General features: G+C 39.3%; 1 protein-coding gene across 2 annotated transcripts; it reads left to right on the forward strand.

The window, feature by feature from the left end:
* The first annotated feature begins 3308 nt into the window (after positions 1-3308).
* Positions 3309-14783, forward strand: Slc17a2 (solute carrier family 17 member 2). 2 transcript variants are annotated; one of them, XM_032884774.1, is made up of 11 exons: positions 3309-3336; positions 4984-5195; positions 7392-7625; positions 7711-7798; positions 9740-9826; positions 11187-11305; positions 11416-11577; positions 12031-12163; positions 12249-12396; positions 13137-13227; positions 14413-14783. In XM_032884774.1, the coding sequence occupies exons 1-11, from the start codon at positions 3309-3311 to the stop codon at positions 14545-14547; spliced, it is 1437 nt and encodes a 478-aa protein (XP_032740665.1). In that variant the 3' UTR covers positions 14548-14783. The 2 variants fall into 2 exon arrangements, with proteins under 2 accessions (XP_032740665.1, XP_032740666.1); XM_032884775.1 differs by lacking the exon at positions 12249-12396 and having other exon boundaries at positions 14413-14531.
* The last annotated feature ends 2513 nt before the right edge of the window (positions 14784-17296 follow it).

Consider the following 17296-nt stretch of genomic DNA (forward strand, 5'->3'; position numbering starts at 1 on the left):
CCTATCCAAGGCAGAATAAGTCACTTTAAAAAATTTAAAAACAAACATTTTATCAAAATATTTTTATTTGCTATATGTCTTCATTTGCTCATGGATCTGAGATGGTCTAACATGGAGTGAGTGGGGACATAGTGGCTGTCACTGATGTTGTTAATGTCAGTGACATTTGACAATGTAGAACTCCTTGGAGCAGCATACCACATACTTCTGTTTTCATGCAAACAGTCCTATGAAGCAATATTGTCCTCTCTTTCCCTTTGAAACAATTAAGGCTCTAAGAGTTTATGAAACTTGCTATGGTTTGGAGAGTGGGAATTCAGGCTCTAAACTTCTGGCTCCTGATATTTGAACAATATGCAACATTTGCTTTGAGTAAATCAGGAGACTGGGCTAACAAAATTATGCAAGATAAGCAGGTTGTTGGGGAAAATTAAAAAGCATTAGAAATATTATTGTAACAAAGTAATGAGTTCTAGACTAAGGATAGGGTAAAGCCCCTTATGCAACTCTGTCTATATCACCATTCCCCTCAAATAAAACCCATGTGTGCCTTATGTATAACCATAATATCTATATTCCCTTTTCCTCTGATACAACCTATACTGTCCCCTATGATTGTAGGTCTATTTGCAACTTTGACACTAGGATTCACTATCATTGCTTGAATGAAAAGGTCCTTGAAATTTTCCATGGTCTCAATGTTTTACAGTTAGACTCAGAATGACTTTACTGTCTTCATCAGTGACACCAGTGGCTTGTAATTTCATGAGCTCTGGTGACTGTTTTGAAGCATGGTTTTCATTATCATGTTATGGGGAGACTAAAGTTTGGAATGACCAATTTTTATACTTGTTTTATGAAAAAGAGAAGCCATCAACAACAAAACAGCGGAAGGCTAATAAAACAGAATTCAAATATTTGAGCACAGTAGAAGCTGTGTGACACTCCCCTGGATACCACACACACACACACACACACACACACACACACACACACACACACACACTTTCACACCTCTATACCCCTCTCTGAGCAGTGATAGTGGAATGTGACTCAGAGGCAAAGTGTTTGATTGGCACACATGAGGTACTAGGGCCAATCCTTGGGAGAAACAAGAGGCTGTTAAGATCATTCATTCCTTTGCATGAGACTAAAACAGAGTAAGCAGAATACAGTTCCACTAACAGAACAAAAGCAAGAGATAATTGAGGGGTTTTTCTTTAATATTCAAATCAATGTTCAACTTATACTTTTATTATCAAATTTCCTTTGGGAATAAATGATTAGAACTTAGAATATTTCAAAATGAAGCTAGTTATTATTTTTTAAACTTAGGTTTAAAATGTTAAGGAAAAAAATGAGGCTGTATTAATAAATAGAAAAACAACTAGTCTGGCCTTTGGGTGACTGGGCACTGACTCTGTGAACTGTAAGGATGAAACAACTGTCCAGTCTTCTGCACACATTTTCTTACCAATCAAGTGTGTACTTGGAATAGAAGACCTGTGTCTTTTGCCTCATCCAGATGAGAGTTACACTTGGAAGCCTTTCAGGTCAGAGCTACCAGCCAACATCTGCTCTGATGCTCATCTGTTCTCATAGCAGTTGAGCCTACATGTGGGCTCATTGTGATACAATACAATTTCAATTAGCACCAGGCTGAAATAGGAGGATCAGAAGTTCAAGGTCAGCCTGGTCCACTGACCCTGTCTTGAAAAAACAAACAAACAAACAAACAGAAACAAAAAACCAATATATCTCACATATATATAATAGTTATTTATTAATTAATTTGACTCCTATGTATTAACCTTTCTTTAAGGACATGGTTGGCTGGGGAGATAGCTCTACTAGTAAAGTGTTTGCACCTACAAACAAAATAAAAAGTTTGGTGACATGTGTTTGTTCTCCTAGAGGTAGGGAGGTAGGGACAGGAAGGCCCCTGAGGCTTCCTGAGCAGCTGATCTGGCCCAATATGCAAACCCAGGTCCTGGTGACACACACTAGTTCAAAAAACAAGATGGACAGTTCTAGAAAAATGACATGTGAGTCTGACCTCTGGCCTCCACCTGTACCTTCACATATGCACACATTACAATAGATAGTTTTGGATAAAATTATTTATATCTTCCATGATGATCTTGTGTTCTAAAGTCATTTAGGAGGGTGAGAATATCTCTTTAAATTTGGGTTCAGGAAGTATAAGATCCTGAATTTATGAAATATACACATGATACAAGTGTTTTCTAACAGTTTTCGAAGATACAGTCTAAGATGGATATAATTTATCAGATTCTTAGAAGGTATATTCTTCTCTAAAAGAAGCAAATGTATATATCTCCCCCAAAGAGATGCAAATACTGAATTAAACCTGTCCATATTTGGAGCCATAATTTTTATTTGCTTTTTAAAGTAGCTAAATTAATTTATGGTTACAGCAGAAACCCTCCATTCCATATAATTTTATAAATTTTTAAAGATATTTTCAGCTCAATATAATGCTCATTTTATGAGTAGTAAAGCATATTCTAATCACAGAAGGGAAATCAAGGCTTCAGGAGTTTGAATCAGCTGCTCATATTATGTCTGTCCTCAGTCAGAAGAAGTGACTAATGCATGTTCTACACTTTTTCCACTTTTAGGAAGTTTAGGGTCCCCTGCTAGGGAATGGTGCTACCCATACTGACTGAACCTTTTCTTTTCAATGAACATACTCAATTTACTCACATACAAGGAACCCATAGGCCTGCCTCCCAGGTGATTCTAGTTCCTACCAAGTTGACCATTAACACTGAGCATCACAGCACATGAGGTAAAGAAGATGCTACAGAACACCGTGCATGTCCAAAGGGATCAGAAAAATGGTCAGGATGAGAGTAAAGGCTGCTCTGAAACCATCTTCTTCAGCTCTTGGGCTTGACTGTTCTATTTTTTGGTCTACTCTAAGCATTGAATGGTTCTCTATGGTTTGATAAAGTCTTTGCAGCTTCCTTCTTTTAGTTTCATAGCACCACTGGATGGTTCGAGAATTTGCTCTAAGGATTTATAGTTAGAGTTCCTCCTAAAAACACAGTCCACTGAAAGCATAGTCAGAATGTAGAAGAGCCAGAATGTGGGAGTCATAAAGAACAAACAAATCAACAGCAAATGCTCACCTCTTCCTGATCCCTAGGGGCGGCATGGGCAAGAGGTAGCTGTGTGTCATTCTTGTATGATGTTCTCATAGGTCAAAGCCTGTCGTGGTGAAAGTGATTTGGGGCAGAGGGAAACTCCACCATAAAGTACACATCATTCACCAGAGAAACAAAATGGATGAGAAGCCTACTACCAGGAAAGGTAAGGGACTGTCCTTGTTTGCAGGTAGTTATAGAAAACTCAATGCTTGGCTTCAGCCACTTCACCCATGATGGCTTTCCTCGCCTTTTCTTTATATTGTTTCACTGGATGCTCTTAGTTTAACATCAGACCCAACCTCAATCCCAAGATGTCTCTTGCTTTTTACTGTTAGGAAATGCCATTGATTAATCTTGCAGAAATTGAACCAAATGATCAATAAATCCTGTATCCTAGGAATGCAATGAGTTTTGAACAAGTGATTTAAAAGCAAACAGCCAACTTAGCTGATTTACAGATCCCTGTGGAACACATTTGCCAAATGTCTGGCCACTTCCTCCTCTGAGCTTGGCAGCTTAAATTGATATCAAAATAATTCATTTGCAGGCAACTTGTTCTACTCTTGGGGTTACTTGGAGATTTCTTCCATTTATTTTTGTTTCTTCACAGATCCTGTTTATGTCCTACAAGTCACAGTTCCAAATATGCACGAGAAAAAGCCTAACCCATCAGTCACATGAAATCCTTCTCATACCAACCCATTGCTTTATTTCATTGGGAAAAGATATAGAATATCAGTACACACATTATACATACATATACATATTGAAAAATATGACAAATACATAAACACATACATTTGTATTACAACTCTATTGAATACTATTTCGTATCATTTTACCTACACATTTATCGAAAGTGTTTCTCTATATTTGCTTGAAAGACTGAAAAACCATGGAGCAGGGTGTAATAATACATGGGGAAGGAGGAATCAGTGAAGTATCATAGTCTGTGAAGTATCAGCTCTCAGCTGGGTGTGATGGTGAACACCTGCAGTCCCAGATGTTCACAAGGCAGAGCTGGAAGCATCAGTTGAGCCTAAGAGTTCCAGACTAGTTTGAGCCACAAAATGAAAAGAAGGAGAAGAAAATCAGCATAATCCGGGAGAGAGTTCAGAATGGAAAAGGAGTGTTATTTCTCTGACAGTTCAAAGGAGAATCCTCAGACATGGAAGTGCTGTCTCCGAAAGGCAACTACCATGTAAAATCTCACAAGCGATGTGAGAAATGAAATGTGCAAAATGAGATGGACTGTTTCCTTGCAATGTAGAAGGGTGCCAGTCATGGTCGACTCTGCCATTGTCTTCTCAGTCTCTTATTTTAGAGCAATATTGCACAAAATCCTTGCATTAAGGTTTTTCCTTTCCTTACTGTCTGTCCCCACACATTTAAAGAATATTTGCAAGATTCCAAACTCATATGGCAACAATGTTTGGAAGAAACATGTTGGTAAAAGGGGGGCATCAGGATTAGCTTGCCCCGATGACAACTGGTTTATAGTTTCGTTGTCATGGAAGGCCGAGGTAGGAGAGATGGCAAGTTGCACTCTGAGCAACTTAACCAGTCTCAAATGCATTCTAAAAGGGGCTGGAGATCAACTCAGTGGTAGGCTGCTTGCCTGGTAAGCACATGCAAAGTCTGGATTCAATCTCCAGTTTGAAAAGGAAAGAAAAAGCACGAAAGGAAACAAAAAAAAAATAGTAATATTGATCGCTGTCATCACCTGGAGTTCTTTCATATTTAACCGTGGCAGAAATGGAGTCAGCAGTTTCCTTCCGGTGTTCATTGTGTAGCTCTGTGTCCTGCCTAGGGTCAGGTTTCTGCTCTTTACGCTATGCGTTGGCTCTCGTCATGCACTTCTCCAACTTCACCATGATAACGCAGCGTGTGAGTCTGAGCATTGCCATCATTGCCATGGTGAACAGCACACAGCATCAGGACCCAGCTAATGCATCCGCTGAGGGGCCCGTGATGAATCTCCTCAGTAACCGGAGCAGAGGCATCAAGGACTTTAGCACCCGGGTGAGTATGATGGAGAGAGGGCTCTGTGCTGACAGAAAATAACAGGCAAGAACAGGAGAGGGGGAAGCTTCAGTCTTGACTCTGCAGGTTATAGAATTCAACTGTAAACTGAAAAGAACTGAAGTGATTTTTGAGCCATTGCTTGAGTCTGTGATAATAATCTTTCACTGAAGTAGCATTGCAGAGAAGTTGTAAGAAAGATGAAAGAAAGATTTAAAAATAGGACTAATAAACTACTTGAGTTTCTTCAGAGAAAAACTAGTTACTGTCTAAGGAACCCTTCTGGGTTGACTGATTCTATTTGAGTCCCTGCAGCTTTCAAAATTTTTAAGCTATTTATAGCTCGGCAAATTCTATAGGATGACTAGAAATGCATATGATTCTAGTCCTGTGGAGAATCCATCTCCATTCTTCTCCAGTCAGCCGCTCCCGACTGTGACTGAATAAGGCAGTCCGTCATCTATTTAAATTCCATCCCAGCATTTCTGTCCAGCTTATATATGTGTGGTCCTTTTCATTCTTTCTTTTATAAACTACAATGTTTACCAGCTCCCCCACTAATCAGTGAGCTAACTAGTACCTTTATCATGGGTTTATTACATATTTGTATAAGAGTCATAGAGATACCCTATTTTTGTAAGCATCCTTTAACCTGTCATCTATTACACAGTCCATGAGTTAGGGATGTGTTATAACTCATTTACTCATTCACACTCCCTTGCTCGGGAACTCAAGGCACCTTCAAGTTAATTGACTTGTGTCTGGACGTGCTGCATCCCACTAGAGCCTAGTCTTCTTCCTTAGCACACTCTTATCCATCAATGGCTGAGGAAATTTTCTACTCAGAGCCAGGCACTGTCACTGTCAGTATGGGAGCAGTTTATATATCAGATGCTGCAAGTCTAAATGAGCTTTTTATCCAATGGGAATGTGTCTAACTTGCTTTCTTCACACAAATCCCAAGTGTGTTTTCAAAAGATGCCTCAAAATCATTTCCTCTCTTGGATCTTTCTCAACTGTTTCCTTCCTCAAGTTTTCTGTTCTATTTATGTCCACCCTCAAATGTTAATTCTAACATGAATCATATACTCTGAGTTATAATAGTCTTTTTTCTTTGTTTATAGTTGAGACAGGGACCCTCTACATAGCCCTGGCTGTTCTATATTTGTTATGTAGACCAGACTGGCTCATAGAAATTAGCTTCCCTCTGCCCACCTCATGCTGGGCTTAGTGGCATGTTCCTCCAATGCCTGGCTGCTAAAAGTCTTCTTAAGTTAATAAAGTATTTTTGTTTTACATCCTTTGGTGATCTAATATATAATACGATTCCAGATTGAGATATCTAGAGACTATTAAAGTACTGAGTTATTCATTTCTTTTTTCTTTTTTCTTTTTTTTTTCGGAGCTGGGGACCGAACCCAGGGCCTTGCGCTTGCTAGGCAAGCGCTCTACCACTGAGCTAAATCCCCAACTCTGAGTTATTCATTTATAATGTATATCTTCTTAGACCATAGATAACAACAAAATGTGGCTTTTATTTTTCAGTCAGGGGTTAATTTTGATAAGAAATCAGAAAAGTTGTCTTCACTTTATTCAGTGAGAGTCAGCAGCATTCAAGTTTTCAAAGAAGTTCTTTAACATGGAAGCCATCCTGCTGAGACTTGCTGCTGTTCTCAGACTCTCATCTAGTCAAAAAAAGATTTATTAGTTTTTCTATGTATGAATGTCTTCCATATATGTGTTCTCCACATATATTCTCAGAAACCAAAAGGATATCAGTTGCACTGAAGCTAAAGTCACAGACAGTTGTGAACCATCACGTGGGTTCTGGTACCCAAACCTGAGTCCTCTGCAAGAGCAGCAGCTACCCTTAACAGCCAAGACATCTCTCTAACTCCATAGTCATGTATTTTTATCTCTTTTCTTTATTTCTTACATTTAAATTTTTCTCTCCCATTAAAGGAAACAAATTAGGGATGGAGTTGGTTATTTGTAAAAACAAACAAGCAAACAAATAGGTTAGGTAAAAATTTTGGAAAAACTAAATCAAACTAAGTATTTATAATAGAATTATAATTGGAATCTCTTGAATATAGAACAACTTTGGGTATACAATAGACTTTCAAATCAGGACTTCTTAGCAAAGAGGATGCCCCCACTAACTACTACATACCCCAAACCTTTCTTTGTTTGCAGGCTGCTGTTTATCAGTGGAGCACAGAGACCCAGGGCATCATCTTTAGCTCCATCAGCTACGGAATCATACTGACGTTAATTCCAAGTGGATACTTAGCGGGGATATTTGGAGCAAAGCAGATCCTGGGTGCTGGGTTGCTCATCTCATCCCTTCTCACGCTATTTACTCCACTGGCTGCTGACTTTGGGGTAATTTTGGTCATCGTCATCCGCACAGTCCAGGGGATGGCACAGGTATCTAAACATTTTCTCAGACTGAATAGGATACAGATTCTCAACACCGGCAAAACAGCAAAGATCTCAATGACTTCTGTTGCAGGGGATGTCATGGACCGGGCAGTTCACAATTTGGGCGAAGTGGGCTCCGCCACTTGAACGGAGCAAGCTCACCAGCATTGCAGGCTCAGGTGAGGATGCATACGTGCCTCAGTGGGTTGTGATTTGCTCTGTTTTTCTGTGACTCAGATGATTTCAATGACTAAGAAAAAATAGAGCAATATGAGACAATTACATAACAAAGAAGAAACATGTATCTGTGCTGTAAAGCCTCAGGCTCAGGAGTACGGCTGAGCATTGTGACCTATGTCAGTCAAAAGCTAAGGCCTGATGGGAAAACATGCTGAGCTTTATGAAAGGTAGAAATGGAATCGGTCATAGTGGCTATTGCCTGTCTTCCTAATACTACAGAGGCAGAGGCAGGAGGATTCTGAGTTTGAACTCAGCTTATATTATAGACAATTACAGTTTCTTGAGACTCTGTCTGCAGTCTGTTCCCTCACAGAAACCCACCTGGTTGATTCTCTACAGCCACTGTCATGGTTTTCTCTATCTCCAAATGCTCCCAGCTAGTCTTTCTTCTCTGGCTGGCTTTCCTCTTTCCATCAATGCTTTTATTTATTTATTTATTTATTTTGTACTGCTAAGGCAGTTTTACCCATCAGCTTGAGTATCTTCCATGTGCCCCCTTACAACTATAAAACAAAGACTCACATCCTTATCATATTGGGAGATGTTCAGGCATTTTGTTACAACATGCTGATCATTCAACTCCCTCTGGTATCGTGAGCTATCCACAGCTGTTGTCACTTCCCTAGGCTCTCAGCTCACAGGTTCATAGCTTTAAAAGATTCTATATCCCTGGTTTTGTTAAAACCACAGATATGTGCTGCCTTCTTCATACAATTGTCTAGTCTTCTCATTGCAGCTAATTTAATTTCATCTGTTCTCATTGTACATTATAATTTTATTATTGCCTTTACATTCTAAAGTCACGTCTCAACTAAAAGAATAGAACTGTGCTGTGATACCAATTCAGTTGGGAGCAAATCTAGAATTTAAAACACGAAGATGATCAGAAGGGATAGGGTAGGATAGGAGAAAATAGAATAGAATTGATATAATAGAAGAGAATAGAATACAAAATATAATTGATAGAATAGAATGGAATGGAACGGAACGGAACAGAACAGAACAGGATAGGATAGAATAGAATACAGTAGATACAATAGAATAGAATAGAATAGAATAGAATAGAATAGAATAGAATAGAATAGAATAGAATAGAGAGGCTAGAATAGATAGGCTAGAATAGAATAGAATAAAATAGAAAAGAATAGATAGAATAGAATAAGCTCCATTCACATTGTGCAGGTGACTATGAACTCATGAAACCCTTCTGAAGTTTGTGTATGTGCAAGTGTTTGTGTACACTAAGTATGTGTAATATTGCTATATAAAAAGCATTTTCTACTGTGAATCTGGAAAATGCACAGCTGTAATTCTTGTTCAGCTTTGAGACAAGGTTTTACTAGATAGCCATAGCTGGCTAGATACTGTGGATGTAGTCCACAGTGACCTCAAATTCATGTCAGTCCTCTTTCCTGGGACTCCTGAGCACTGGGATTGCAAAGGCATGCAATCATGCCTGGTTGTTGCTCTTGTCATTGTAGACCCCAAGGTCCAAGTGTAATCCAGTTGGAATACATTTGTGATAATAAATTTTGCTCATTATTCTTTCATCGATTAGAGTAAAATCTCCTTGCACATAGGAACTGTATCTCTCTAATTTTGGTAAGTCTTTACATTTCGGAGCCCAGCTTCACATTCCACCATGGTGAGCTATACTTGCAGAGAGTTTCTGTGATAAGCTGAGAAGTTAGAGTTGGCCACATTGCTGTTACAGTGGTAATGTGTTGTTTACACATTGCTCTTTATTTCTCATGATGTTGAGTCTAGTGAACAGGAATAAATCCTCTCATCACACAATAATTACAAATCAGCATGGGAACAATGTTCACATTTTAGCCACTACTATCTCCATAAGGTTTTCTCCCCTGTCTTCCCTTTAGGAGCAGCATTTGGATCCTTCATCATCCTCTGTGTGGGGGGATTAATTTCACAGGCACTGGGCTGGCCCTTTATCTTCTACATCTTTGGTGAGTCACTGCCTCTTAACTCATAACACTTCCACTTTTCAGGAACTTGTTTTAAGATAGACATCGCTCAGCCATTAGTTAAATGGAAAACGATGAAGAAGGTTGAGGATTGGTAGTTTCCTTAGTATATAGTTCATGAATCTTGATCTCTCACACTTTCCCAGAGGTTTGGACATCCACATGCATGGGATAGATGAGATCACTTTCCACAGCTTTCTGAGAAGCTTTTCAGAAATCAGTTACAAAGCCTTTCCTGTCTGCCACACACACCTCCCAGCATCTCTGCCATCCTGTCCAAGTCTCCTGCCGCTGTGCAGTTTAGACATCAAAGCCGATTGAGAACACCTTCAATGTGTCTACACATTTTGTAATAATTGTTACATCTATCCAATATGCCTTTAGCCTGTTCTCTATCAAGTGAATTGTGCAAAGCTCAATTCAGATGTTCCTTCCTTCATGGAGCCTTCTGCAACTTATTGATCAGGTCCATTCATTCTCCCATCTCTGATCTTATCAGCACTTCCTTTTCAGGACATGTTTTCAGGATGTTCCTTGTCTCACTAAACTGTGAAATGCTTAAATCAAAGGATCCATTATTTAATGTTTTCCAGATTGCTTTGGAAATCATAGTATCTGAAATTTAGCTCCCAATAAAACAGATTAATCAGGTAATAGAGGTGGGATCTAAAGAACGATTCTCAAAACCGTTTAACATAGAAAATGTTTGAACTGATGCCAATAGTGCACACCTTTAGCCCCTGCAGGTCATGGGCAGAGGAGGCAGAATTTTCTCAATAACTGTGTAAATCCCAGTCATTTTGTTTCACACATGGTAATCAAGCATGGAAAAGCTGCTCCTGCTTGGACTCCACAAAAGATTTATAGCTTGAATACAAATAGTAACCTCTTACAAACACATTAGAAATGTTTCTGTGCCACAATGACTGATGCCGTGGCAAGTGGTTTCATGCATGCACAACTACTTTTTCTTCAGTTCCAACCAGACAAAGCAAAACAAGACAATGACATGTGTGCCAATTAATTAATAGATTAAGACCATCTATGGCTATAAATAAACACTGAATCCTTAAGCCTTGGTTCTACTGATTTATTCATGCTCACATTATCTCCAAGATTCTGACACTGACAAAAAGCAAGTTTATATTTGAGAACCGGCATCTAAAAAGGTTCAATAGAAAGAGTTTTATAGGGTGGGAAAGAGAAAAGGGAAATTTGGGTCTGTATGGTGGATTAACCCCAAATTGGTATATGTGGTAGGAAGGCTATGATATTTCAGACAAAACATTATTCTTCCAATATATGAATTGACCTGAAGTATAACTACATCCCTACTTCCCAGGTAGCATTGGCTGTGTCTGCTGTGTCCTGTGGTTCACGATGATTTATGATGACCCCATGCATCACCCATGCATAAGTGTGAAAGAGAAGGAATACATCACATCCTCAATGGCTCAGCAGGTACACTGCACCCTTTCTTTCCACCCAGGGACCATGCAGAAGTCTGCAGAGCACTGTTTCTAGGGGGAATCTACCCTAATGGCCGATGTTGATTTGATGTTTTCTTTCAGTCTAGTTCTCCCAGAAGATCCATCCCCATAAAGGCAATGGTCAGATGCCTGCCACTGTGGGCCATTTTCATGGGTTTTTTCAGTCATTTCTGGCTTTGCACCATAATCATAACCTACTTACCGACGTACATCAGTACAGTGCTCCACGTTAACATCAGAGATGTGAGTACACTCCCCTACTGTGATTGTGACAATAATGACTGTAGTCCTGCACTGTCCATTATATTTCAGTGTATAGAATCATTTCACCTTCACAATGGTGGTGACAGAGGCAGTGCCATGATTCCCATTTCACAGTAGAACTGGGATACATCCAGAGGTGAGATAATTTGCCTTGGGTTACATGACGACTGTGACTACTGCATGGAGCAGCTGTGCATCTGGGTTCTTAATCACCAAGGTTTTCTGTTACACCTTACTAGTTTAGAAGTTTTCCCCAGAAAATGATATCCCTTTTCTCGGGCATTGATTCTCTTACCTAAGACAGTATGGCGACGGTGCTAGTTTCCCTCAAAGAACTCGTAATATCAGAGGTTAGGCTAAGATGGGTCTGTGAGATAAACACTGGCACCCTGCACTGCTCTGAGATGTTCTGTGTACATTTCCTTCTTTCAGAGTGGGGTTCTGTCCTCCCTGCCTTTCATTGCTGCCTCAAGCTGTACAATTTTAGGAGGTCAGATGGCAGATTTCCTTCTATCCAGGAATCTTCTCAGCTTAATCACAGTTCGAAAACTCTTTTCATCCCTGGGTAAGGATAGGTGTGTGGATTCAAGTAACCACTCCCCTTCCTGTGTGGGCTTTGAGAAACCCCTTGACCTGTCTCCATCCTCCAGGGCTCCTCCTTCCATCCCTCTGTGCTGTGGCCCTGCCCTTTGTGACTTCCAGTTACATAGCAACCATTGTTTTGCTGATACTCATTCCTGGGACCAGCAATCTCTGTGACTCAGGGTTCATCATCAACACCCTAGACGTTGCCCCCAGGTAAGGGCTTTACCTGTCTATTGCCTTTATCAGACCCCTTAAGTGATGGTAGATCTGTGTCAATAACGATGTGCAAAGCCTGTCTGTTGCTGATGAGAACTAAATCAAGGTGAAGTAACATAACTACAAATGATGGTTCACATGGCCATGTGTTTCATTTCTGGATAGAGAAAGTTTTTCAAGTTCCCTGGTAAGAGATTAAACTGTGTGTTTGGGTAAAAGGCCACAGACATCTGTTTTGGAAACTTCCAGAGTGTTTATTTTATCAGCTACCACACATAGACTATTCACCACGAACCAGACCCATGCTAACACATCCTCAGAAATCGATATGTGTCAGCATCACAAATACATTAGGTAGATACTATTCTGATCCCCTAATTAGGGGAGAGGAGACTGAAGTACATGGGTATGAGACCTTTGGCAGAGGCAGGATCTGAAGGCGTACAGTTTGGCTTCAGAGTTAGAGACTGATACTTGTCTGTTATGCAAACTGCCCTCTGCACTGAACAGTGTTGTGAAAAAAAGTTCCCACACAAACTACTTCTCTGGTTACTCTAGCTATTGATTCAGTGGATGGATGATTTCAAAATTGGTAAATAAACATCTCTTTGGATGTCTTTAGGTAACGAAAAGTTACCTAAAGTATAGGCCAAGTTGCTTTGCCATTAAAAATGTGTTTCATGAAAGTTGAACATCTGCTATAAATGGTTTTCTACATAAAATCGTCTTCTCCACAGATATGCAAGTTTCCTCATGGGCATCTCAAGGGGATTTGGTCTTACAGCAGGAATCATCTCGTCCACTACCACCGGATTCCTCATCAGTCAGGTTGGGCATGTTATTGAACATCTGCAAGTGGCAGGTATTGTTTTAGGCATTGAAAATATACACTGTGCTCTCAAAGACTGTACAGGTGGCCAGGGGAAGCAAGCATGGATCTGAACACTCAATTCATGAAAATCAAAATGTGGCATGCCATGCTTTCCAGGGAAAGAAAAGTGAAAGCTGAGTTCATCAAAGGGAATTGCTATTCATTTCGTGAAAATGAGCTGTTTGGGTACAAATAACAGTTTTTCTATGACTTCCATGAGGTAAAAAGAATGAGATGGGGTGGAGAGATAGCTCAGCAATTAAAGACTAAGCTCACAACCAAAGAGACAAGAGAAAGGCTTTCATCGTGACAGAGTAAATAAGTCATGCCAAGAATTAGTAAATGATGGAGATAGGAGGGGTTCATAAATCGGATCAATTGTAGACAGTTTTTACATCACTAAAGGGAAAACTAATATCCTAGGTCCTAATTAATAAAGACATTAATCTGTAGACAGAGGGGAGAAGAGAATGGCTGTATGACTTTAGGGTTGAGAGGTTTGCTCTCAGCCTTCAGGTGTGGTCTAGTGAGCAAGAGGGAAGGCAGTAATGGAAAACTCAGGCGAGGATGGAAGAAGTGGACAGTCAGCCCAAGAAGCAGAGCTTTGTTTTGTTTTTAGTACAGCTAGGTGGCATAGATTCAGGGCTAATTTATGAGTAATTTATAAGAATTCACTATGATGACAATGGCAACAATGAATTGGCCTGACAGAGTTTATCAAACAGGTCAAGTGTAGCTCACACTGCATTGAGAGGCCCACGTAAGGAGCTGAACTGATTGAAGTCAATAGCTAAAAACTAAACAAAGCAAGAAGGACAGACCTTAACTCTTCAGTTTAGACATAATTGTAAGGCTTCACTTTTATAATCATTGAAATCCAGATTTCTGGAGAAGCATCAATGTTGCTTAATTTGTTTTCTTTTGGGGAAATAGCTACCACAACAATGTGCTTTTTATAGTCATTGGTTCTCAACAGTTTCATGACCCCTCTTGGCTAACAGGATACTAAGTGTATTCTATGTTTGCCCCCTAATCTGTGTGCATGTAATTAGCATTGCAATATGCAAAGTAGAGGACTTGTATAATCCTTAGGAGAGACATTTATATAATTAATAACTCATTGTGTATTTTTTTGTGTTCAGGATTCTGAATCAGGATGGAGGAATGTGTTTTTCCTGTCTGCTGCTGTCAACATGTTTGGTCTGATCTTTTATCTCATATTTGGACAAGCAGAAATCCAGAACTGGGCCAAAGAAAGGACTCTCACCCGCCTCTGAGGATGTAGGGTTGGAATCCAACCAAAGTGCTGACCCTTAACATATTTTGCTTATCACCATTCTTTCTTTGTACTTATGTCCATAGAAACAACACTTCTCTATTCTGGCTGGGTGCTAGTTTTTTTTCAAAGAGCTTCAGAAATAGATCCCAGGCTACACTCCAGAGTGTGTTAGTCTGGAGTGGAACCCAGGTGCCACTAAGTTTTAGACTCCCTGGGAGTTTTTCCAACACGCAACTGTGGTTGATAACTAGTAGAGGAATTTGAAGTCAATTTTAGTTGCCTTTGAATTTTCCTCTTTGGGAAGTACTAGATGAATAAAAATCTATCTGAAATAATCTGATAAATACCTTCATTGAGACTGTTAGGAGAACAGAAAAGGTCTTATAGGAATTGTACCTATAAACTATAAAACTCAGCAAAGAACAGAGTTGAAACCTATAATGATAGAATTAACTTTATTCCTTTTATAATACTCCAGGAAACATGCATGCAGTTAGATGCTGTTAAAATAAACATGCTAAGATTAAACAGAGTACATTAAAGCTATGTACATTAGGATTCTTTCTAAAGGTGGAATAATATTTAAAAATCCTAGCCAACTTCTTGGAGGTTATGACCAGAAAATAACAAGAAAAAGATTCAATGAATGAGGTTAAAATGGAATACAGGAAGAAAGATTGAATAGATACCAGAAAGGGCAAAGTTGACCCCTTAAAACACTATCAGAGTTTAGTCATGTGGTGAAAACAGAAAGAGAAGATAGAAACACTCTTAAGTGAACATCAGGGAAGAAATTTATAAGGGTAAGATGAATTGGAGAGAGGCTTGGAAAGAAATTGTGTAAGAGACATTCATCCTGAAGATAGACTATGTGACCCTCATAGTCTTCCAAATAGTCATATTCAACTACAGATTAAAATACAGTAGTAATTGGTTTGGGGTTTTAATGTATACAATATACTATAAGGTATGCCATATAGATAGCTTATTCTATTTTTGCCTCAATTGTCTTAGAAAGGTATTTTTAAATTCATGTTAGTAATTTCAAAATAACTGCAGGTCAAGAACCTTTGATTAATTCATAAGAGGAAGAGAATCTTTAATCAGGTTAGAGTTAGAACCAAAAGGTAATTTTGACCAGAAGTTGTAAGGATAAAAGTTGGTGTCAGGTCCTGAGGGTGCTGCTGAGATAATCTATTGGTTCTGCTTCCTAAATGTTTATAATACACAGAGCAAAGGAGTCTGTAGAAAACTAGAAGATGGGAAAGAGAGAGATTATATAATGAATTGACATGTTACATATGAAGTGAGAGAGAGAGCTTAGAAAGAAGGAATGACTATAGTCTGGGGGACCACAAATGGAAGGAGGGAAGAAAGAAGTGGATAAGAGAGAAGATATGGGGAGAGACAGCTAAAACTCAGGCCCATTTGAGCAGTCATATGGAAACCTACTACCATAGAAGCTTCTTAAAATATATACACATATGAATAAAAGAAATACAAATGGAATCACCAAGAAACAGGAGACAAAGCTCTAATTAGACATCTTTTTACTACCAAATGAAACATCTTAGTACCAGAAATGGCTTACATCTAATTGAGTTGTTGTGTGGAGATGTCCCATGGAAACTCAAAATAACCCAAGCTATTTCCAAGGCCATTGGTGGCTCTCCATAAACTGAGGGTTAGGCCATGTTGCTGAAGACACCTACATTACTCATGAACACTGAAAAGTTGTACTGGTGCCCACCTAGAACTTTACTGTCTAGTCCACGGTTGAAGAAGGCACTCTTCATGCTACCAGAGAAGAAACACCAACCCAGCTAAAAACCTTGGATCTACAATAGTGATCTGCTTGAATGACATGCTGGTAAATAGTATCACAAAAGTTGTGGGAGTAACAAACTATCTGACTGTATTTAAGGTGGTCCATTCCACAAGAAAAAAACCCCATGGCTGAGAATTCTCAGTTCGTTAATAACCCAAGACTAGATAGGTCATAGACCTATGAGAAAGGCAGGGCTGGAGAGATGGCTCAGCGGTTAAGAGCACTGATTGCTCTTCCAGAGGTCCTGAGTTCGATTCCCAGCAACCACATGGTGGCTCACAGCCATCTGTAATAAGATCTGGTGCCTTCGTCTGTCATACATATGCAGAATACTGTGTATGTAATAAATAAATAGATCTAAAAAAAATTTTAGGGGTTGGGGATTTAGCTCAGTGGTAGAACCCTTGCCAAGCAAGCGCAAGGCCCGGGGTTCGGCCCCCAGCCCCAAAAAAAAAAAAAAAAAAAAAAAAAAAAAAGAAAGAAAAGAGAAAGGCAAATACTACTATTCATCTCAAGGAACATGGCAATAAAATGATTCCTAGTGACCTTCTGCTTTACAGTGTCTTGCTCACCCATCATCAGAGAAGCTTCTTCCTGTAGTAGGTGAGAACAAATACTGAGACCCACAACCAGACAATGTTCAGAAAGTGAGAGACCTTGAAACGCTCGGGCTAAATAGGATGTCTCCATCAAATTCTTCCCCACGGGACTCAGAGAACTTAGAAAAACTAGGGGAATGATTGTAAGAGCCGGTGGTTATGTTTCATATTTTTATAGAATTTCTGTGTTTCATGAATGTGTATCATTGCATCTCTGTGTTTCTTGTGCTTTTTCTTTGACTCTTTCCTCCCTCTTTGTATGTTTTGTTCTATTCTAGTTTGTTGAAACCACTTTTATAGTGGCCAAATATTGTTGCTTT

This window comes from Rattus rattus, chromosome 14 (assembly GCF_011064425.1).
Source record: "Rattus rattus isolate New Zealand chromosome 14, Rrattus_CSIRO_v1, whole genome shotgun sequence".
Taxonomy (NCBI): Eukaryota; Metazoa; Chordata; class Mammalia; order Rodentia; family Muridae; genus Rattus; species Rattus rattus.